Source organism: Vicugna pacos, chromosome 7 (genome assembly GCF_048564905.1).
Source record: "Vicugna pacos chromosome 7, VicPac4, whole genome shotgun sequence".
NCBI classification, from domain to species: Eukaryota; Metazoa; Chordata; class Mammalia; order Artiodactyla; family Camelidae; genus Vicugna; species Vicugna pacos.
This window is the reverse complement of record NC_132993.1, coordinates 39,924,637-39,947,467: the sequence shown is the minus strand read 5'-3', so window position 1 is coordinate 39,947,467 and position 22,831 is coordinate 39,924,637. Positions and strand designations below refer to the sequence as shown.

At 39.6% G+C, this 22,831-nt stretch overlaps 1 protein-coding gene and 1 long non-coding RNA gene across 5 annotated transcripts in view; one reads left to right on the top strand and one right to left on the bottom strand.

The window, feature by feature from the left end:
• The window catches only part of ITPRID1 (ITPR interacting domain containing 1), a 175,299-nt gene that overhangs the window by 137,549 nt on the left and 14,919 nt on the right, over positions 1 to 22,831 (top strand). For all 4 annotated transcript variants that reach the window (XR_012074380.1, XM_006201868.4, XM_072964742.1 and 1 more), the window contains 2 exons: positions 15,858 to 15,940; positions 16,339 to 17,640. Coding sequence is in view for 3 of the 4 variants with exons in the window: in XM_006201868.4 (XP_006201930.2) it covers positions 15,858 to 15,940; positions 16,339 to 17,640 (1,385 nt within the window). In the remaining variant the exon portion in view is untranslated. The remainder of the gene's footprint in view (positions 1 to 15,857; positions 15,941 to 16,338; positions 17,641 to 22,831) is intronic.
• LOC140697390 (uncharacterized) lies at positions 15,755 to 17,833 on the bottom strand. The gene is made up of 3 exons (XR_012074381.1): positions 17,694 to 17,833; positions 16,308 to 16,525; positions 15,755 to 15,959 (listed from the first exon to the last, which is right to left on the bottom strand). It is a non-coding gene; the product is annotated as an uncharacterized lncRNA (long non-coding RNA).

The following is a 22,831-nucleotide window of genomic DNA, read 5'->3' as shown; positions in this document are numbered from 1 at the left end:
CAATTTTGTTTATCTAGGAATGTCAAATTGTCTTTTATTTTTGAAGGACAGTTTTCCTGAATATAAAATTTCTTGGTTGGCATTCTTACCTCTTTCAGTACTTTGACAATGTTCTTCATGCTTTCTGATGGGAAGTTAACTGTTAATCTTACTGAGTTTCCCTATGGTTTATTGTTATGATGATTTGTTGTTGGTGTTGTCTCTGGTTTGTTTGTTTGTTTGCTTGTTGTTTGTTTGAAAGTAACTCCCCTGGATTAATTCTGTGAAGTCTGTCTTCTTTGTCATCTGAAGCCACTGAAGTCTCTACTCATATATCTTGGTGGTCAGTTAATGATTGGACAGGTACTTCCTTAAGTGCCTTAAACAACTAAGTCTCCCACCGTTTAATGATGGTCTCTGTTCATATGTTGGAGCATGGCTCCACCTCAGCTTAGTCTTCACTTCCTGCTTGTTCAGAACCTCAAGGTCAGTCAGAGGTGAGAGATTAGGGTCTTCTCAGATCTTTCCTGGGCATGCACACAGCCCTGCACATGTGTACAGCCTTCTAGACCCATAGTTGTATATCAGACCTTTTCAAAGTCTTCTGTGGGCATTAGCCAGCTTCCTGTTTGCCCCAAGAGATATCACCGTGTCAGGTAGCTGCCATGTTAAACCATTATCATTGGTTGTTTTTGATAAATACCCTGATGATGCGGCTTTCCTCACTTAAGGACCTGTGAGTCAGGTCAAATAAAGACAAGCTTAGTGGATGGAGCTTCACCAGAGAGCTGCCAGCCAGGTCAAACAGTGACAGTTCTCCAGAAAGGGGCTTTTCTGGGAGCTTCACACTTTTTCCGCTTCCTCCAGTAACTGCTAAGGCTTCTAGTTTTCACAGCTATTGTTGTTCCAAGGATGCTGATTTTCAAGGCTAATTGCAGAGCTGAGGAAAGGATGATGGGATTAGGGTAAGTTAAAATGCCACGAAGTTCACTGTTCTTACTTATATCCAGCTTTTTGCTGTCTTGAATTAATGCTCCAAAGGTTGTTGCATGCCTTGGATTAATCTCTGGAGTTCTGAAAAAGTTAATTTTGACAACTTTTGCCAGTGTTCTTGTTACTTTTACATAGCAATGGGGTTTGGGGGGCTATCTTTCCCATTATTCCAGAAGTACCTCTCTCCCTTTCTATCTTTGTAGTAAACCAAATTTCTTTACTATGGTTTTAGCAGAATATTTGCAAGGGAAAAAATTATATGTATTCATTTTACCATTTTAGTGTGGAGTCTGCATTTGTTTTATTATTCAGTAACAATAGATTGAAACATTTCTACTAGTAGAATATCAGGTTGTAAGAAACACCAGAAGGAAAGATATTCTTGGTTAAGGCCATTCTTCTTTTAAATCCCCATATGATCAGCAGTCTGTTTTGTTTCAGTCTAAAGCCAGATTCAGTGGTTATGTTTGTATTTATGTTGTATACGCAACAGCATTCCGGACCTTCCTGAATTTGAGAGATGGCTGTTCAGCAACGCAGGTATCATTTTGAATTCTTTATTGCTTTATGTCCAGCATAATGACATTAAGTTACATTGTGTTATTCTTGCCATTAATAAGAGCTTCAAATTTTTCGAGCTCTTAAGTTTTTTCCTTACAGTCACCTGTGCAATAGCTTAAGCAGCGAGGCCTGTCCACGTTTTTCAGATACTAAACTTTGGCTCAAAGGAATTAAGTGACTTGCCACAAAACAGCGAGTTAGTATACACCAAGGTTGGAACTTGAATTCAGGCGATCTATATTTAACTTTAGAGACCTCTTCACTATACCATCCAAAGTCCTTGACTCCAGGTACCATGGACTTTCAGATTATTATTCAGTCCAAACCATCCAGTGCTTAAAATACCTACATCACCTCCAGTATCTTCTTAAGCACCTAAAGTAAGGGGAATTGATAGTTCAGTCTATAAATGTTTCCAATAAAATTATACTTTATAAGGGAAGACCAGAGCTAGTTATCTTTGCTTTTGGTGAGGAGCAAGGTGTGGAAGAGAGGGTGAGACTCAGTTTTAGTTCAACAGCTTATTTAAAAAATAACTCTGTATGCAAGTTTGCAGATTTATACTTTTTCTAATAACTTAACAAATATTTATTATGTGTCCAGAGCTGTAAATAATTCAAAATCTCCACAAAAGGAAGAGGTGGCATACAATTAATAGGTGTATATATCCCATGAATAGAATAATTTTCTCTGTTTTGTTGAATACTGTATACCCAGATCCTTAGAACATACCCAGATCCTGGTGCATAATGGGTGTTCAGTAAATATTTATGTAATTAATTAATTAACTAATAAGGTAATCTTAGATGTTTTTAAAGGTTATGAAAAAAATAAAATGGAATAATGGAGTATAGAGTGTTCTGGCCCAGAGAGCTATATTATATTGGGTGGTTAGGGATGTTTCTCTGAGGGGAGAGTATTGGACATCCTTGTCACTGCATTTTAGAACAGTCATTGCTTTTTTTTTTTTTTTTAAACCTCTTTCAGAAACCACTGAAAAACTCCTGACTCAGAAACTCCACTTGTACTTTCAAATCACAAGGAACCCTAGAATGTCATTTCTTGTTCCCTGGAATAGGATGGGAGGAATAAACACTGCACCTCAGTGCAGGTCCACTGCTAATGTTTTCCATCACCATCATCCAAGGCACTAAGCAGATACTTCTTTTTAAGCTATAAGCTATAGGGTCGAGAATGTTACTTAGTTCAGGTTAATTTTATATTAATTTTCTTAAGGAGAATGAGTGGCTTCTAGATAAGTATATATTGATTAGCAAAACAGTCTAAGTTACCATAGTCCAGAATTTAGCCCTTAGAAAATAAAGTGGCGTAGGTTCATTAAACAAACACAGCCTGAATGTTCTCCTTTCTTCTTTGGACATGGATATAGGACTGACATGAAATACCAAACAGCTGATATGTGTGGTTTAATGGAAAAAGCATGAACATAAGTTCAGGTCACATTGTTTGTGGGACCTATGGTAAATTATTTGAGGCCCACAAACCTCGATGTTTCCATTTTTATGATGGCAATGATAAAAATCTACCCAACTTGGCAGTTGTAAGGATCAGAAACAGTGGGTGCAGAACAGCACGAACAGTAATGGCAAACCGTTAACTGGTGGCTGTTAGTACTATTGTTATTGCTATGGATTCATCACGAAAGTCACTTATGAATCCTCTTGTGTCATTTCTATGGACAAAGATAAGAAGATACGATGAGTGATTATCAATATATAATCTTTAGTGCTCTCTTAAGCAAAATGAGACATTAACTGATTTGAAAAATGGAAATCTTTTCTTCTGATTCTTATAGACTTTCATTTTCAGATGTGATCAAGACTATTACTGGTAACACACTTAGTGACTAATTAAGGGCTAATACAAGTGGTATGGTAGAGTTTTCTGAGAATTCTAATTTAGTTTTCTGTTAAGAGTCCTGGCTGCTATACAACACTTTGACACTGTTACAAGATGCCTGCTGTACATACAAACATGTAAATTGTTGGAATTCTTCCAATTCTCAAAAATTCTGATTTGTTGTCAAGATGTTAGTGACATTATCTTTAATTGATCATGGTTTTCAATTGTGGCCCTCTCTTGATTTTTTAATATAAATTATTAATTTACTTTTTTTCATTTATTCTATTTATGATTAGCCCTTCAGGACCTCGTGATGAACATTTACATATTGATACTATTGCTTTCAATAATTAGATTTTTTAGCATATAGGTTGTAGGACATGGCATGCAGCTCAGTGGTAGGGTGCATGCTTAGCATGCACAAGGTCCTAGGCTCTATTCCCAGTACCTTCATTAAAAAAAGAAAAAAAGAAAAAAATATATATAGGTTCTCAAGTTTACTTATAAATCATCCCTACCATTTGTCTCAGATTGGGATCCACAGAAACAGTCCTCGGGAAAAGATTGGTGTTAAAGTAATTTATTGGAAAGTGTTCCCAGGAAAAACAGTAGGGGAGTGCAGAGTGGAATTACAAAGAGGAGGTAATACACTTTTTAACACACCCTTTCCACACACTGACAAAGATCTAACTTTTCCTATCATCTCTGATTCCACAGGCTCTATCTGTTATTTTAGCTTTGAAAACAGCTAGTACCTTAAACCACACAGTAGATTCCCCCAGACAGCTGGAAGAACATTTTTCAGTGGCTTTTTCCTGATTTCCTCTGTGCCCAAAGCAAGAAACAGCATGAGGATTTGTGCAAGTGAATGAGACAAAAAAACACAAGACCGAAAAGTTTTCTCAAATGCATATGTTGGCAGCATAAAAGTATTAGCTTGTCTTTCAAACAATTGTCAGACTCCCAAACCTCTCCTGCCTACTTTTTGCCTTTCCAAATCCAAGTGCTCCACTAATAAAAGGGGTGACTTTCACCTTGGTGGTTTGCATATATGGTATGGTTGTCCTGGTCACATTCCAATTAAGATAATTATATCTTCTCTTCCTCAAACCCCCTGTTGCTTATATTCCAAGTGGCATTCTTCTCTCCTTTGTAACCAACTGCTCCCAGGCACCACTGTGAGGTGGTAAACAGCTGGAGGGAGCTGCCCTAGAGATGGTGGCACATCAGCGGTAGGTGTGCTCATCGCAGAATAATTTGTCTATCAAGTTGTTCAATTTTTAAAGCACTTGGCATCTCTTAGAAAGAAAAGCCTGGAGAAGGGAAAATCCTATTGTTACTCCTCTAACCTCAGCAGATTTGAAGCACGATTCTAATTAGAATGGAGACAACACCAACAATTAAAAAGTGGTAGCCCTGTGCAGAGAGGATGATTAATGTAAAGGAGTTTCTCAGAATCAATAACTTATAATAAAATTAGCCTTAGGTTTTAACGTGCCAAGATATCATACCTTTATGCAGTAGTAAGCATTTCTAAGTTATGCTAGAGGGACCTTGAGATACTAATCAAATATCTCCAATAGTTTAATGAAAAGAAAATGTGTGTCAGCATAAAATCAAAACCATTTTGCTTTTTGTGAGGAAAACATCTCTGTAAGTGGAAACAACAGAGTTTAGACAAACTTATTTGAGGAAACACATTCTTACTGGTCTCCTCCATTAATAATTGCTCTTTAGACAAATCCCTTGCCTTACAAATAATTCAGTGTCCCATCTTCTAAGGAAAAACAAAATCACCATTTTCTCTTGTAATTTGCTGGTTTATAGTTGTGCCCCATTCCTGCTCCCATGGTAGTTTAGGGCCGGCTACTACTTTACCTAAATTAAGATCAGTAAATTTGGTTGAGAGAGTGAAGATAAAATATTTGAATTTCAGAAGAAAATATCTGACTTCAGAAGAAAGGTGCTTACATTTGCTTCTAATACCTACAAGTTACTACAGGAAAAGAAAATAAAGTCCCTTTTCTATTTGTAGCAAGGGAAATGGTGGGGAAAAATTTCAAAAGCAACATATTTATTGTTGTTAGAGAAATTGTTCGTGCTCTTCAGACATTTCCTGGTAGTTCTGGCCTCCCGGGATCCTAAGGAAGCCTGGGGAAGACAGAAGCCATCTGGCTCAGACTCTTAGGATTCATATGCCCATTAGTGTTATGGGAGCAAGGACTCTGATGTCTGTATCAGATCAAAGGTGTAACCATTTCTCTAAACTTAAGAACTCTACTTCATGTATATCTCTCCAACCACCACCCAATTTGCCCCTCTTGCCAGTAGGACCATATCCCACAACAAATACTTAGAGCTGCTCAAGAGAAAATGGAAAGAAGGCAAGTTCACGTTATTCTTTGGGGATCCCTCTCTTGCTCTTTGCTTCTGATACACAACACTGCTAGAGGCATCTGGGTATTGCCAACTCTTGGTACACAAGTTTCACAAATATTTTGGCCACAAAAAGGAAGGTATAGAATGTTTCTTCACTGATTCATCGCCCAATTCCAGGATAAAATGCCTCTAGTGGGCCGTCCCTCTTCCTTGGAGAAGGTAGAGATGACGTTAGAAAAGGCTTTGAGCCAAGAAAGCAACAGAGAACCCAGAAAGGCCACAGGCAGATTTCAGAAACATCCCTTTTTTAATCTGGTGACAATGTAGAACCCCATAATTATAGTTGAGTATTAAGACTTATCTGTAATTATTTCTGATTTGTGAATAAGGAAACCAAAATTCATAAAAGTTGAGTAACTTGCTCAAATTCACCCAGCTGGTAAGCATTGGCATCAGGACAAAACCCAGATCTCTCTCAATGCCCTGCCCAAATTCTGTGCTGCAAATAACCCAACGGAAGTAACTTTTTTTATAAAATGAGTTTTGCTGATGCAAATTGCACTTTATTAGAAGCCAAAGTGGATAAAATGTTTTATCCTGTGTGCCACGAGGGAGGGAGTGACACAAAGCATTGCAGGATTCACTCTGTAAGGCCTGATTGCTCACCACCTTAGAGAACGTGAGAGAGAGGAAATCCTCTCTGCTCTGCCCCCTGACTCCCTGTTCACCTTTGTCCTCTTAGAATTTCTAAAATATTACCATTCAATCCACATTACCTTTAATCTGTATATATTAACCATAATAACTTATTTTTTAAAATAGATTTAGTCTTCCCTCCTTTTCTTTGTAAATACACGCAGGATACCCTGTCGTGCCTTGATAAGCTTTGGTGGGCCATGGTGAGCCAATACGCACACTTGTGTTAGATATTTAGAGGTTGGCATGGGGTTATGGTTATCTCATGCAATCAAATTTTATCATTATAAAATGGAAGGTTTAGTGACTACATTTCTAGGCCAGCCCTCATACTTTACATATGAGGAAAGAAAGGCCCATGACATTAGTGATCTGTTCCGTCACCAGTGACAATTAGTGGCAGATCCAGACCCAAGACTCTCCGTTCTGCATCTTCAATTCTGATTATTTGATTCTTAACTAGTTCTCTATATAACATGTTCCTAAATTATTCTTTGTTTAAATGATATATGGAAAGCTAAGTTCAAGCATGTAAATCCACTACACCATGCCATTCTTAAAAATTGAAATATAGTCAGTTACAGTGTATCAATTTCTGATGTATAGCATAATACATCATAGCATTTTGATGGCAAGAATAATGTCTGACTTCTTTTCAGTACCCAGAATTTACCTTAGTGCCTAGCACAGAGCAAACACTCAAAAATATGTATGTTGGGGAAACAAATGATCAAGCAGTTTTTTAAATAAAGTATGCTCTTCTTTAAACAGTTAAAAAAATTAGAGTATGCTTTTCTTAGAATGTCTTTTAAAAACATTTCCTTTATAAAGTTATTTTATAAATGCTTAATGAAAATAAAATGATCTCACCTTAAATTAAAACACTATATTTCAGATTCAGCTACACTGAATGTATTAAGAATGTTCTCTATTTACAGATATTTCTTGATGATAGAAATCCTAAGTAAATTTTGTGAAGACTTCTTTATGGAAAAATCTGTAATTTTTTTAATGTTAAAAGGAGCCCAAGTTTATTCTAAAATCAAAGAACAAACAGAAGTTCAAGTGGGTTGCAAACTTGGCAAAAACATGTTCTACCAAGAAAAAAAGAATTCAGCCTCAAAATCTGTTACTATGCATGCCTCTTCTGGTTTTCCTTTTGTAAGAGCAAAGTCCATTACAAAAAATCACAACATCACATAAAGCAATGGAGTATAGTTTGTGTGAGAAAATATATCAAAATTGCTTGTTTTAAATTAAGCCAGCCACCTAACTGTTTTTGAAAAGTCAATTTGAAATAGGTCACCTTATGACCACAATCATGCTTTAAATTTTTCGTGTATAACCTTGTTCTGAACACTGCCATTGATAACATTCTAACTGCCATCACTACTCTGGTGCTACTAGGTAGAGATAAGTTTTTCTAATATATTTTTGTTTGTATTTGAATATTTATAGATCCATGATTATCCTTTGTTACCATGTTTTCCTTTTCTGCCATGAATGTCACAAAAATATGTACAACAGCTTCATTTGATCTTTTCCCCCTGTCATAGGTATTCAGGATTTCTCTTCTGAACAATTTTTAGATCTTGACTCCAAATAGTTTATACATGTCATTGAAACCATTTTTTAAGGGAGGAGCCAGAACTGCTGGAGACTCAGATAAAGGGACTTAGTTTTAAATATGTCCAAAGACTCTTGTTATAAGGCTGTTTCACTCTTTGTAAGGACTACTGACATCCTCAGTGTTCATTCTCAGAACATTAGATTGTGAACTTCTGCAGAGGTGAGACACAATCTTATTCACCATTGTACCCCTTGAATCTAGAACATTGTCTAACTCACAGTAAGCACTCAATAGATAAATATTTGTGGAATGAATAAATATAGCAGACTTTTTTTTAGAGGGTAACTAGTCATCACCTTTAGGATTATTTTGTTTTATTTCATTGTTTACAAGGCATGCCTTGTGAATTATGTTTCTAAAACATATGTTGACAAAGATGGTCTAGAGTATTTTTTATTGCTATCAAATTAAATTAAAAGGCATTTTTAGCATTTTTCTTTACCATCTATTTTATCCATAATCTGTGCCTTGTCAAGTAGACAAAGTCTGGGCTATGTCTTTCAGCTCTCTCCATTGTTCATCCAGTGCCTGGCACAGAGTAGCCAATCAGTAAAGAGTTGTTAAATGCTTGAACGACAATATATGAAATAATTTTTGCCAAAATTTAAAATGACTTGGAAGCAGTAAAAATAACATTGATAGTGAAAAAAAAGTGACATGGAAGTCATCCTCTAAAGAAACAACAAAATGAACAGGACAAAGAGATAAAAGGAATTAAATATGACAGATTTGGAGGGCTGGGTCCCCATCCTCTGTCCATCTTTCCTCCAAGCTTGGGTGAGTTGAAGCCCCTAAAAACCTAAACCTCCTTTTTATTAAAAAGGAAATTAATTAGAATTAAAATCAAAAGATACAATGCTACAATAATATTAGATTAGCCATGGCAAGGCGCTTTTTGTTGTCTGGTTGATTGTACTGGATGTTTCACTTAGAGACAAAAGCAATAGCATATTCAGAAGAGGGGTTTGAAAAAGAACCATTTACTGAGATGAGCTGGATTCAAAGAACCAGCAAGAGATGGGGAATCCCTCCCTAGGCTAGCAAAAGCAAAAGGCCACCGTCACTCCCAGGTCTGAAAAAACAGCAGGAAAGAGTTATCCTTACCGGAGCCTGGTAAAAGTGGAAGCCTTAGAAGAGAAATACCTTAGCTGGAGCTCCCACTGTAAAGGAATGCAGCTGTTTGCAAATAGCACCTTGAAGGAGGTCGTGGTAAATAAGTACTCAGTGTTTTCCTGCTGCCCTTCAGTCTCCTCATCCTGCTGGCACCTCCCATTAACCAAACACAAGTGAAAGCCTGCAGTGCAGACAGGGCAGAAAATGACCAGAGTGGGGCAGTGAAGGCAAGGAAGGGCAAATAGGGACTAACCAACATACGACTGGCTTCCCTGGGAGTTTCCCCTTTGTCTCAGACGCAACCATGAGTCCTGCATCTGTCCCCGAGAACGTAGCCAGATGAAAAGCCTAAACCTGATTCTTGATGAAAGTCCTACGAGCTCCAGCTTGGAGACTCCAACTTTTTTTTCCTTTTCCATCATGAATTATGACTATTTTTTTAAGAATCATATTTTTAACAAAAATTCTTTGCTTATGATTGTAACAAAATTAGATCGAATTTGGATATTTAAATGATTGCTTTTGATGAAGCAGACTGCCATGTAAAAGGGTTATTGACTCTCAGTACTTGATACAGTCATCTGCCTATCAACCGGTTAAGTCAAGCGAGGATACTGTTTGCTCCCAGACAGCTTTACCACTATGTATTACTTCTATAATGCTCATGAACAACTAATGGTATTAAGCCAAAATGAAGTTAATTTTAGAGAAGCAGCTGGGGTTTTTTTGGGGGGGTGCTTGTTTCTGTATTTTGATAATGATGAAGGAAGGTTATTCTGACTAAAGAGCAAAGGCGAAATTGCTAAACCTGGAGCAATAAAAAAAAAGAGGGAGGAGGAAAAAAAGAAGAAGAAAAAAAGAGAAAAAGGAAGGATTCCCAGGTTATAAGAAAGAAATTGAAACGAAAATGTAATAGAGCACTAATAGAAGTTATCAAATCCTTATGTGGAAAGCTTTATAGGATGAAAACTCCTCTGCCCCAGCCTTCTGGCATAGAAGGAAGAATTAACTAGCCTCGGGAATGTCTGCCACAGTCACGAATATTCTCAGCCCTTCTTCAGTCCTAGACCTCCAGTCAAGATATAGATAAGCTCCATGAGGCCAGGTGCTTTGGTTGATGCATCCATGGAGTTTGGACAACAGTGAGCACCTTGCAGTGGCCCCATGAACATCTGTTAAATGAAGACTGGAGGTTTGCAGTAGAGCATCTCCGGGCTCTTTCTCATGGCCTAGTCTCTTCTGAATATTAATGGTGACCTGGCCCACAGCAAGACTGTGTTTCAAAGCCATGGATAACACAAATAGCTTTCAGAACGAAGGTGAAAACAATCCAAAGTTGGAACCATGGCCCCAAATTAGCTAGATCAAATTCCACAAGAATACAAGACAGAGACTGACCTCAGTACAAACCAGCACTGCAGACACAACTTCTACCAGACGAACCTCAGGCTGTAGCTAAGTCAGACACCGAGCAGAAGGGAAAGGTCAGTCCTGCTCTGCTCCACGCTGGTCAGAGCGTATCTCAGCCACTGAGGCTAGTTCTGGGCGCCCAGTTTTACATCAAACATTATTAAGTAAGAGCTTATTCAAAAATACAAAACACAAATGGCCTGGAAACCTTGCCTTGCGAGGACTGATTTAAAGGGTCTGAGGAGATTGAAGCTAGGGAGAAAGGGCTGGAGAGTGCAAGGGAGCTGTCCACAGGGAAATGAGTTAGACACGCTCTGTGTTACTCCACAGAGCAAACTGTGACCAACAACAAATGGAAAATGCTAAAGTAGATTTGGCTCAATATAAAGAGGCACTTTCTAAAAGATATGATACACTCTGACTACATAGGAGTAGGTCTCTGTCACCATAAGTGGGCAAGCACCAGCTAGATTACCATCTGTAAAGAATGTTCCAGAAGGGATCCCTGCATTGGATGGTAGGTGGCACTACTCTGGCTTCCAGCCTGGGGGATTGTGGGGACTGATTGTGGCCCTTAGAGAGGTTTTGTTTGTTCTACAAGTTAATTTTTTTAAATGCCTTTGGGTTAACACCCACTCTGGAGTTCAAACCATCCACCCTGCTCCCTGCTGTCTAGAATCCTGCTGCTTCACATACTTATGCCACCTGCCCATATCCTAAAGGCATTTACATTTGCATAACCTGTAATGTCCAGTCCAATTCAAAGGTAATTTGCCCCAAGACTGAACTTCACCACAGAGCTGTCACAGAATTTTCTACCATTGGGGAATGGAAGAGAGAAGATTTTGGTAAAAAAAAAATATATATATATAAAGTAGAATAGATCGGTGAAGATGGAAGTCCCAAACAGCCTAAGGTTGAACCATCTCTTCTGCTCTGCACAGCTCCACATCACACCCCTAGAGACTAGTTTTCTCCCTCCCTTCATTTAGGTTTCAATTCCGAAGGCTTCTTTTTTCCTGAGCCTCTAGAAACTCAAGACTATGTTAAGTGTTAAACTTTCCACTGAGGATTGAGTGCTTTTATTACCAACTCAGCTCAGAAAAAGCAGCCCCTCAGGTTGACTTTTCTTACTATTGTAAACCATTTCAGAGAGTCTTGGCAGGGCCCAGACGCCTCTGTGCTGTGGTTGGTGTAATGCTGCCACCTGGTGATTGTTTGGACCAAGTGCCTGAGGCACCAGCCTCCTCAGGGCAGGGTCTACCTAATTGGGAGGGTAAAATCTAACTCTGTGAGGACAGTCCTGTGCCGGGAATTTCTGATAAATATTAACATTAATAAGGTTACTCATTAATGATATTTAAAATGATATTAATAATGACTGAGTTCTGATAGCTAATAAAATATTAAGATGGTGTTCTGCAGTAAAAATGTATATGTAATTATATCATGTCTTACATGTGCATAAAGTCTTCATGTGCATACTGTTGGATATTATCCTCTTCACAACCCTGCAAGTAACATTATCATCATATTTATTCTTTTTCCCTATGAGGAAACAGGCTCAGAGAGTGTAAGACCACACAGCTAGTAAGTGAGAGTCAGAATTTGAAGCCAGTAGATCTGGCTCCAGATTTTCTAGATGACTCAGTTACAGGGCCAAACTGGATCTTAGTAGCATACATTGTAGAGAAGTTAGCCCCCTCAAGTGATAAGATTGGCAGAGTGGGGGAATCAGCAGTCATGACAAGTTCATGGCGGTGGCAGGGGCTGGAGAGGGGGGTTGGTGGTGGTTTGGAACAGGATCCACCCAGTAGGGGAGGGTTTGAATAATAAGACCTAGCTAGGCGAAGGGGGCTGTTCTGGGTCAGGGATAGGTAGGGGTAAGTTAAGGCTCCAATCCAGCGGAGTAAGGAAGAGCTATGACTCCTTGGGCATAGTAAGTGCCTAGGGAGTATCCCATTGGAGGTGATGAGGCTTCTAAAATTCTACCTGCCTTAGCCTCGACAGTTTCAGGAACTGGGTTGGGTTGGCCTGGAGGTGCAGGTGCTAATTTCATTACTCATCAGAGGCCATGTCTTCTTCCCCGAAGCCGTGCCCTCCCTCATGTTCCATATTAGGTGTGAGGGTGCGGGAATGATTAACGATGCACATTTGTATTTGTTTGTTTAATCATCTATCATAGCCGCCCTGGGCTAGGCGATTCCTCAATCTTTGTATCATGTAATTCCTACAACCCTAAGAGAATATTTGGAATTTGCACACCCAGTTTTGAGATGTTTATCATCTAGTTGCCGAAAAGGTTGGTGTAGAAGCAGAAAAGATGTTTAGCCTCCTGAAGAAACTAAGCCAACTGTAAATTGGACCACATTTTCTTGGTGACTTGCTCAAAATGATTCAGATGTATGTATCTGACTTCTAAAACACAAGATAAATAAGCCTCTACTCCTGAGAGGACTGTGCCCAACTCCACCATTTGATCTCACCATCAAAGAGAGGCTTTCAAAATCTGGTCGCTTTACACTTTCACTTAAATGAGTTTCAGAGGTTATTTTTGCTTATTTGTTTTTGGGTTTTGTGTTTTACACAAGTACAATTAACTAAAGATAACAGTTAAAATATAAAGATACCCCTTTTAGAGGAAATTTCTTTCTACCTTTTAGGGACCCTTTGTGTTTTTGCTGTTGTTTATTTTCATTTGGACCAGATTGATATGAACCAACCAGTTTACAGACAAATGGGCTCTAACCTATAATTTCTTTCTAGTGCTCTACTGTATATTTTAACCAAAAGTTATAAGAAGGGGACTAACAATTTTATATGAATCTTACATTCCAGAATAGTAATCGCTTAGATATGATCTGAAAAGTTTGAAGAATAATGGTGTACTGGGAGTCCTTCACAGCTTGTGGTACAAATCTTGCCCTAAAATATGTATAGAAAAATTGAGAGGTTGCTAAGTCAGTTTTGTCCATCCTACAGTAAGGTTCAAGCCTCCTGTTGAATATCTTTGGGTCTCCCACTGTTGACACAGCATAGGTTTGGAGACTGAGAGTGTAAGTCTGTCCTGTCTACATGTTCTGCCTGCTACAGAGGGCCACTGGGGGCTGAGTAGAAACAGGCTGTACTGGGTATCTGAGACACCTAAGGGGAACTCGGAACAGGAGGTTTGTGTGGGAAATTCCTGAGGATGGGCTTCCCAGTCCATAGAGTTATTCAGTGGAGGGGCTCCAGCCAAAGCGGCCAGAGCCCTTTCCATAGCACTGAAAAAAATTTGAAATTTTGCATTGAGTTTTTGAAAGATTTCTGACATAATCATCATTTATATTGTACCCATAGTTGATCTAAGGAGGAAAACAGGTGATTTTTTTTCCACCTCCTAAAAGATCTGAAGAGTTTTCATACTGGCTGAGTTAATTATAACAAAAGCAGTGAAGTCTTATGTTACACAATATTGTGTACATTAAATATTACACACATAAGTGAGTATACACTATTTCCTTTGACAGCAAGTAAACAAGTATTCTACTACCCAAGTTAAAGGCTATAAAAATTGCATGTCTTGTCAGAGGAAAATCTCGCAGGTAGTCCCTTGCATACACCATTTAATTTTATAACAGGTGTTTGGTTTTTTTGGCTCTTCTAGGTCTTTGTTATAAACCCCACACTGTGATGTTATCATTTTTACTTAAATAGTCAGTTATCTTTCTAAAACATTGAGATATTAAAAACATATTTAAAGCTCTGGAACCATGTCTCTAGGCTGTCTTTGCTCAGACCCACGGGCAGTTAAGGCAGCTGGGAGACAGTCCTACAAGGAGATGAGGTTCTCCTGCCTGTTTTGTGGAGCTGTCCTTGACGGCTGGATCTAGGACATCTAAGCAAAGGCTGGATATTCCTTTGTTTGTTTTTTCCTTTGAATTCTTCTGCAGCAGCTAGTTCTTCAAGTATTTGCTTGACAACAGGTACTAAATATTCAAGCATTACAGCCACCAACCCCATTGGCTTTTTCCTTTTAACCCACATCCCAGACCTACAGTCTTTTCTTCCAAGATAAATAAATATCTTTCTTCTATCACTTGTATTATAAGGAAGCTACATTCCAACCACCCTTCTCCCAAAAGACTCCCTCTTCTAGCTTATACTGTAGTGAGCTAGAAGCACATCTCATTACAGAAGAGAAAAAAAAAATCCTACAATTTAATTTTTAGCAGGTTGACGCTCTAGTGGTCACCCATTTCTCCCACCTCCATCCATATAATATTTACATAAGAAGTGACAGATAAATTTAGAACTTCAAGGTGCTCATGTTTACGGAGTTATTACCTGCCCACACTTAACATTGTTCTTTCTCTGCCCTTTCCAGCCTCTCACAATGATGGGAGCAGCAGACTAAAACAAGTGTGCAGACTTGTTGTTAATATAAATAGAGTCCAGATGAAGCTAGTAAGGGGTTCTTATCCAACATTTAGTAAAAAGAAAAATTATATAATGTTTTAGTCAGTTTGGGCTGCTATAACAGAATACCATAGATTGGGTGGCTTGTAAACAACAGAAATTTATTTCTCACAGTTCTTGGGGCTGGAAGTCCGAGATCAAGGTGCTGGCATATTTGGTGTCTAATGAGGACCTGATTCATAGATGATCGTTCTCTTGCTGTGTCCTCACATGGTGGAAGGAGCAGGGGAGCCCTTTGGGGCCTCTTTTATAAGAGTACCAGTCCCATTAATGAGAACTCTGCCCTCATTACCTGATCACCTCCCAAATGTCCTACTTCCTAATACCATAACCTTTGGAGTTAAGGTTTCACCATATGAATTGAGGCAAGAGCATCACATTCAGTCCACTGCAATATGTAGACTCACATATAGAAATTTTGGTGTTTATTGTTTTGTTAGAGTGGTATTCAAGGCATATGCATTTCTTTCTGGATTTTCTTCCCCTTAGTAAAGATGCATATCACAATCATATCGCTATTTAGTTTTAAGAGATGTTGGTTCCCCTTCCTTTGTTTCATGTTTTATTTCTTGTATCAGGAAGCCAGTGGCACCATTTTACATGGACTCTGACAACTGAGAGAAAAAATCCTTGGAATTCTCTCATTCATTTATACTTGCATGCAGTGGGCATCTATTGAGGATCTATGGCATGTCAGGCAGAGAGAGGGTTTGACCCCAGTCCTGTTGGCGGTCTTCACTTTATTAACCCCAGGCCTCTTTATTCCTTTCCGCAGGTGCCATGGTGAACAGGGCAAACAGCTGCCAGTCTGACAGCAGTGGGTTCCTAGAGGAACCACTGGAACCACAACTCGTCCAGGTAGAGGGCCACTTGTGGGCTGGAATAGGAATGGAAGGAAAGACAAGATTAAAGTGTGTTACCCGAGTTGGAAAGTGCAACCAGTGCTTAGGAGACACATGCCACAGGCACCCCCCAGGGATGGGGGACAGTGGAGTCATACTGGACAAGATGCAGAAAGCTCAATGTTCCTTCCCTTTTTATTTGCTTTTGATTATTCTAAAGAAGGAAGCTGAGCCTTGTGTAAAAAAGGCCCCAGGTAAAGTATAAACTGACATAAGCCTGAATTTATAACCCTTGTCGCCTGACTCCTAAGGTAATGATAATGATAAGAAAAAAAGCAAAACAAAACATTTTGTAAACCTAGTGCCTCCTCCACCTTTCTGACCCGTTTGTCTTTATCCCGGTTTCTCCCACAGATAGCTTCCTTGTCAAGCAGCCAGAGTCCTCCTGAGAATGGATACAGAAAGCCAAGGAGTCAGAGCCACAGCTCGGAGTCATCCCGAGACTGTCAGCGAGAGTCAGATGGGTCTGATTCCACGGGTATGGTGAGCACATCTTTTTCAAGTCAGGACTGGAGTGTCTTGGAAGAAAAGGTCTCAACCTCTGTGGAAGAGAAAGAGTCTCAGTTTGAGGCCATGGAAGGGCCCCCAGAGCTGTTGACCCCAGATCTGGCCCTTCGTAAGACCACCACTGGGGGAGAACTCCCACGGAAAGATGGCCACCTGCAGCAGCACCTGCCTGTGCCCCAAAGTGAGTCTGAGGCTACTGTGGGCACAGTTACCTCCAAATGTGACTGTCCTCTGGGGTTTATGGTGACCCACACCACAGAGGTGAAGGATGGGTTTCTGAGGCTTGAACGAGATGGGGAAGTATACGTGCAAAGCCACCACTGTGAGTCTCAGAGATCACCTGGAATTGATCCTGGTCAAGACAAGTCTCTTCACATTGACTCTGAGGCCCCAAGGGGTATGGAAAGTGGTAAACTCTGTCCTGACATCAGCCACACCTCACTGATGCGAGAAAGTCCCCCACAGCATGTCCTCAGGCCCAGTGAAGTCATGCCCTATACAGTTGACCTTGTTCAAACATCTAAAAAGTCTGTTTGCCATCTAGATAAAGTGGCTGGAGATATTCCCCAAGTGAGGCCCAAGTGTAGTGCTTTGGGTCAAATACCACCTAGGACAGAATCGGGGCTGGGAAACCTTCCTCCAGATGCTGACTTCAGCACTGTTAGTGCCAAGTCTGTGACAATCCAGATGTCCTCCAATCTGGCATCAGCTGTTCAGAATGCTGTGGTGTTGGGGATAGATTCTAGAGGAGCAACTTCAGAATGCACTCTGTGTGACCCTGTCCCCACAACAGAACCAGGACTGGGGGCAGAAGCAAGACAGTTCAATGATGTTTCTGTTCAGACTTATACATGTGAGCCTAGCCCCTGGCATTGCTGTTCAGCTCCAAGTAACAAGGCCCGGCCCCTCACCAAATCTGTCTCTCTAGACACAGTCTTCCCTAGTGTCCACCCAGTGGGCATCTGTCGTGCTGCACCTGCCCACTGTTGTGTCTGCTGTCATCACCATCTCCACTGCCACTTGGAGAGGCAAAGCCCCAGCTCCGTGTCTTCAGCCTGTAGGCACTGCCCATGCTCATATACTCTGGAAGCCCAGTTCATGAAGACTTTGAAAGTCCTTCAGGACACTGCAGTGAGGGAGCTGTATTCTGTAAGTATTTACCTCTGCAAAGATGGGAAGACAGGTGCAACAACAAGAAGTACCTCAGGGAAAATGTTCAGCCTTCCTTTCCAGATGTGAGCTCTGAGGACAGGCCTTTCCACTTCAAATCATGAGTAACATTTGTAGAGTGCTTTATTGTTTACAATATGTTCTCACAGTTTTCTTCTTATGTGATACTTCCAATCACCTTGTGAAAGAAGGCAAATTTTATTATTAATCCCCATTTTATAGAGGGATGTAGAACATACTTATATAAAACACAAAGATTCATATATAAGTTTCAAAGCATTAACGCATCTGTACGTCCTCTTCAGTTTAGTCTAACCGAAAATTCTGTCTTAAATTCACTTAGCTGTATGATCTTGTACAAGCCATTTAATCTCTCTGAGTCTAGTTCCTGTTTTACAAAATAGGGGGAATATTTATACTGACATGGAATTTTTTTAAGATGAAATGAGAGAAAACTCCTAGGGTAGGTACTCAGCACAGTGCCTGGCACACGCACACACAATAGGGAGCCCTATGAAGTGCTAATTGTGTGGTTGTTAGTCTTACAATCAATTTTTGTTGCTATTTTATTATTGTTCAGGTCTTAAATATAGAGCTCCTTATGTCAGATAGAGGGACTCTGGGTCTATTTTTGCTAAGCTTATTTAAAAGTGGACATTGAGGTTACTGGAAACTGAATGACCCCCAACCCTGTTCAGCCCCTGATAAACCAACAGGCATTTAATAAGTCTTTCCAATGACCTCTCCTCAGCAATTCTCAAAGTCAGAAATCATCCAGGGCATCAGAGTTAGCTGTTGATTTTAACAAGTTAAGAATATCACACATGAAACTGCGTGTATAGGTGGTGGGGAGGGAGATGGCACATATAATGTAGGATTATAGCTCTTTAAAGGAGAATGGAGAGCAACTGTAATTTACTGAATGGCTGTTACTTGCTGCTTTCTGGGTTACCTTCTCATTCTTTTAATTCTATGAATATTTATTGTCTATGGTAAGTACTTTTTATACTATGTTAAGTAACTCTCATTTTCATTCATGCCATAAATATTTGTTGAGTCCCTATGCATGCCAATTCCTCCCTCTCTTACAGATGAAGAAACTAGTACTGAGAGAGTTTAATTTTTCCAATTCCCCCAACTACTAGATCCAGATTCAAATTCAAATTTAACTGACACCAAATTCTTGAGTAATACACTCCAAAGATGTGTCCAACGTTGAAAAATACCTGTGTATCTATATAAGTGTAATAGTAACATGAGAAAGTGATCATTTTAAAGATAAGGTGAATTACTACATGGTCCTTCAATGTATAGAAGTGTAATATAAACATAGAAAGTGGTTACATGAAATATAAAATTCACTACATCTTTTTTCAAATTTCAAGATTCCCAGGCATTTGTAATATTTTAGAATGAGTCATTAATGAGGGTTGAACTAGTAAAAGAAGGGGTTGAGATCAACTCTAGGTATAACATTATTGAAAAGTTCAGTGGGAGAAAAGAACAAAGGTTAATGTACAGCTAGGATCCGTTGGAGGATCAAAGGACTGGTGTTCAGACCCTGGAGAATAGTAGGGGTCGTCATCACCATCATTATTTACCGGGAGACTTTAAATGCTGTAAGGCAGTGATTTTCAATTGGGGGTAAATTTGCTCACCGCTGGTGACAGTTGGCATTGTTTGGAGACGTGTTTAGTTGTCATAAGTAGGGTAGGTGTTACTGGAGTTTAGTGGGTCGAGTTCAGGACTGATGGTAAACATCCTACAATACACAAGACAGCCCCCACAACTAAGAATTATCTGGCCCAAAATGTCAACAGTGCCAAGGTTGAAAAACTCAGCTCTAAGGTAATAAACATTTACTTGACAACAGAGTCCATGTAGAAATATGTCAGGGATGAGACATAGCTGGAGAAGGTGACATTGTAAGGAACTATGGGGGGAAATATTAAATCCTACAATTAGGTACTCCAGATCCTATGATGAAAACCAGATTTTTTATCTAACATATCCTGAAAAAAGGTTATTTTTCTAATATACATTTTTAAGATAAGTTTTACAAGGATATACTAGTTAAACCATGTTTGGTTTTATATTTTGTTTAAAAGTATAAAAAATCAAAATTGTGTTAAAACTTCAGAAGAAATGACACACTAGACACACCTCATGTCATTCTTTTAGCATTTAGTTAAAATGCTGCAGATACTTACTCCATGATAAGACACTATCTAGTTTCTGTTCACATTACCACATCACAGCAGAAACAACATAAATCACTTATTGATGGTGCTCAGAAGAGAAATAACAAACAGGGTATCCATGGGCTAAGAAGCTGGAAATCTATTGCATCAAATTGTCTTTGGGAAGTACTATTACTTACTTTATTAATATTATAATCAAGCATCTACGGCAACAGCTGTATATTGATATTCAGTTAGCCTATCATTTATTCAGTTATATGACCACAAATGAAAACAAGAGAGAAGGGTAATTCAGCCTCCTGTGGCACAAGCTGAAGACAAATTCTAGCTAACGAGGTTACTTGGCGTGGTTGAGGTGACTGTGACAAATCAGTGCAGACAGAGGACTCACCAGGGTCTAGAGTGGCTCAGTCATTCAAGGGGTGGACCTGACTACAGGTGTCAGGAGTGCGTCCAGTTCATCAGGCAAACCGTGGCACCCAGAGGGCACAGCTGGTCAGTTAGTACAGTCCAGTAAAGGCATTAATATGTGTGGTTTTATAGAAGGCATAAAGGGTTTATAATATACTGGGGATGTCCTTATGAACTTATAGCAGCATGGTCTGGGGACTGAAAGAGCAAGTGGGCATCCGGCACCTGGGAGCATGGTGGCAGGCAGAAGGATGGCGGCGTTTGGGAGAGAGCTAGACTGGAAAGAGCGAGAGATGCTGCTGGGGAAACTCAGGTGCAGGAACCCAGAGCCAGGTACAAGGTAAGGACTGGATCTAGCAGCTGTAAAAGGTCACTGCTTAGAACAGGGACAGAAGATTAAACCTGGGCCAGCTCTAGGGGTGAGTGCCCCTGCACGTAGAGCAGAGCTCTCCCCCTTCCTCCTCCCTGGTGTCATGAGGAGGCCTTGGCCTGAGTACCCCAGCTGTGTGGAGAGATCTGGCAACTGGAAATAGAAGTTCCTCTTGATTTGACGCTATATCATATCAGCACATACGCGGAAAATACAGAGGTTTTGTGGCCCATTAAGCACAATGGCCATCTTCACACTTGTATGTAGGTTTTAAATGAGTAGGAGTTCGAGTGAGCATACATACCACCATCCATGTCTTCTAATACCTTGTCTCATATTGCCGTAGTCTTCTCTCCTCTAAGAATTTATCATTATACCCCAAAATACTACTTTTATGTCAAATTGATTTGGCGTTAGACACCTGCTGAAACACATACTCTGTAGGATTTTATTAGGTGATGATGCATTTCTCTTTATCTAGATCCAAGAACCACACACATACTCTCAAATAATCAAAACCCACATACATGGAAGTGTATATATGCACTGGTATGCAGGTGCACACACACAGACACACACACACACGCATGCAGAAAAGCAAGTAAAAATAAGGGATTGCATTCAGTCACAAGAGGAGGTGACTTAAACTAAAGAACAAACCCAAGAACAAAGAGAAAAAGCACCCATGGTGAGTGAGCCTGGGTTTGTAAAGCCTGAAAAATACTGTGGATAAAAATGGGCCTAAGTTAGATGTCGGGTGCTAGCTAGGGTTAGAGAAATTATTTATAAAAAATTACCTAGAAAATAGGTCTTGGACCCAGTGAAGATTAGAGGCAGAGATAGATACCATCTCTTACGTGTCAGTGGAAGTTTCAAGCAGGTGCTGAAACTAAAAGCAAGTTTAGGTAAAAGACTCAGAAAACCACCCCCACTTCACCCCCTTACACAGAAGTATGTGACAGTGCAGAGAAACACTGACTGATTGGCAAATGCGACTTTTTTGGTCTTGTGGGTTACCTAAGAGAACGGCTTCTTGATAATGATGAAATTCTTATATATAAGTGAATTCTTCACAATCATTTGTTAATTCAAAAAAAAATCTTTCCAGAAGAGAAAATGAGATGCATCTGAAATAAGAGTTTTGGATATTAGATTATTCTATAATGTTTGTGACTTATATTTAAAGAAAAGAAAAATCATACAAATTTTAAAAACTAATATGAGCCAATTCAAAAGTGAAGGGTCAATACTGTTGCTGTTACTGTTGAAGTTAAAGTTTATTTTAATGGGCAGCCTGGGTCAGTAGAGTAGAGCTTGCATTGTATTTTGAGTTATAATCTAGCCCTTATATTGGAAAAAAAAAAGTTCAGAATAGTAGAACAGTCCTTTTTTTTTTTTCTTGCCTAAGGTTTCCTTTTTTCCAAAACTACTCTAGAGCTGAAATGTATTTTTAGTGTTTCCAAATGACCAGGAGATGGCAGCATCTCAGAATCTTCCACATCACTCCTTTCATGGGGAGCACACCATCAATTCTTCCTAAATCCCAGCCCCCATGCCTTTCAGTCACAAAAGGTTACCCCCAGAATATCTAGATAAAGCGTAATATTCGATGTTTACAACGTTCAGCCTATTTGAACAACATATTTCCACAGGCCTGGCCTCACTGTCCCTGGAACGTGGTCATCTTGTAAGAACCTACTAGGACCACTCAGTTGGCTCACTCCTAAGGGACAGATAACTTCTCTGTGTGACCAGCAACATTGTAGTCCCCCTGTGACCACAAGCTAGATCTTGAGAAGAAAAGAAAGAAGTCAGGAGAGTTGGGTTTGAAATCTACCATTTTTGACCTCAGACAAGTTAGTTAACTGTTTGTGTCAGAACACATCTATAAAAAGAAGTCCTCCATGGTCCCTAAAATACTTTCTGGTTTTAACAGCCATAATTGTAGCCGCCTTTCAAGCAATCTTGCCGACATCAATAACCTTCAAACACTCCTCTAACTGATTCAAAAGCACTCGTGCTAAAGCAAAAGTAATCGAAGAGTTTTGCTATGCGAAATGTTACTCCTGTATAAAAGTGAGAGGACAGAATCAAAACCAGACTCTCGAGGAAAATGATGGAGAGTTTTCAACACTGAAATATCACTCTTAGGACAGTATTTCCATTATGACAATCCCAGTAAGAATAG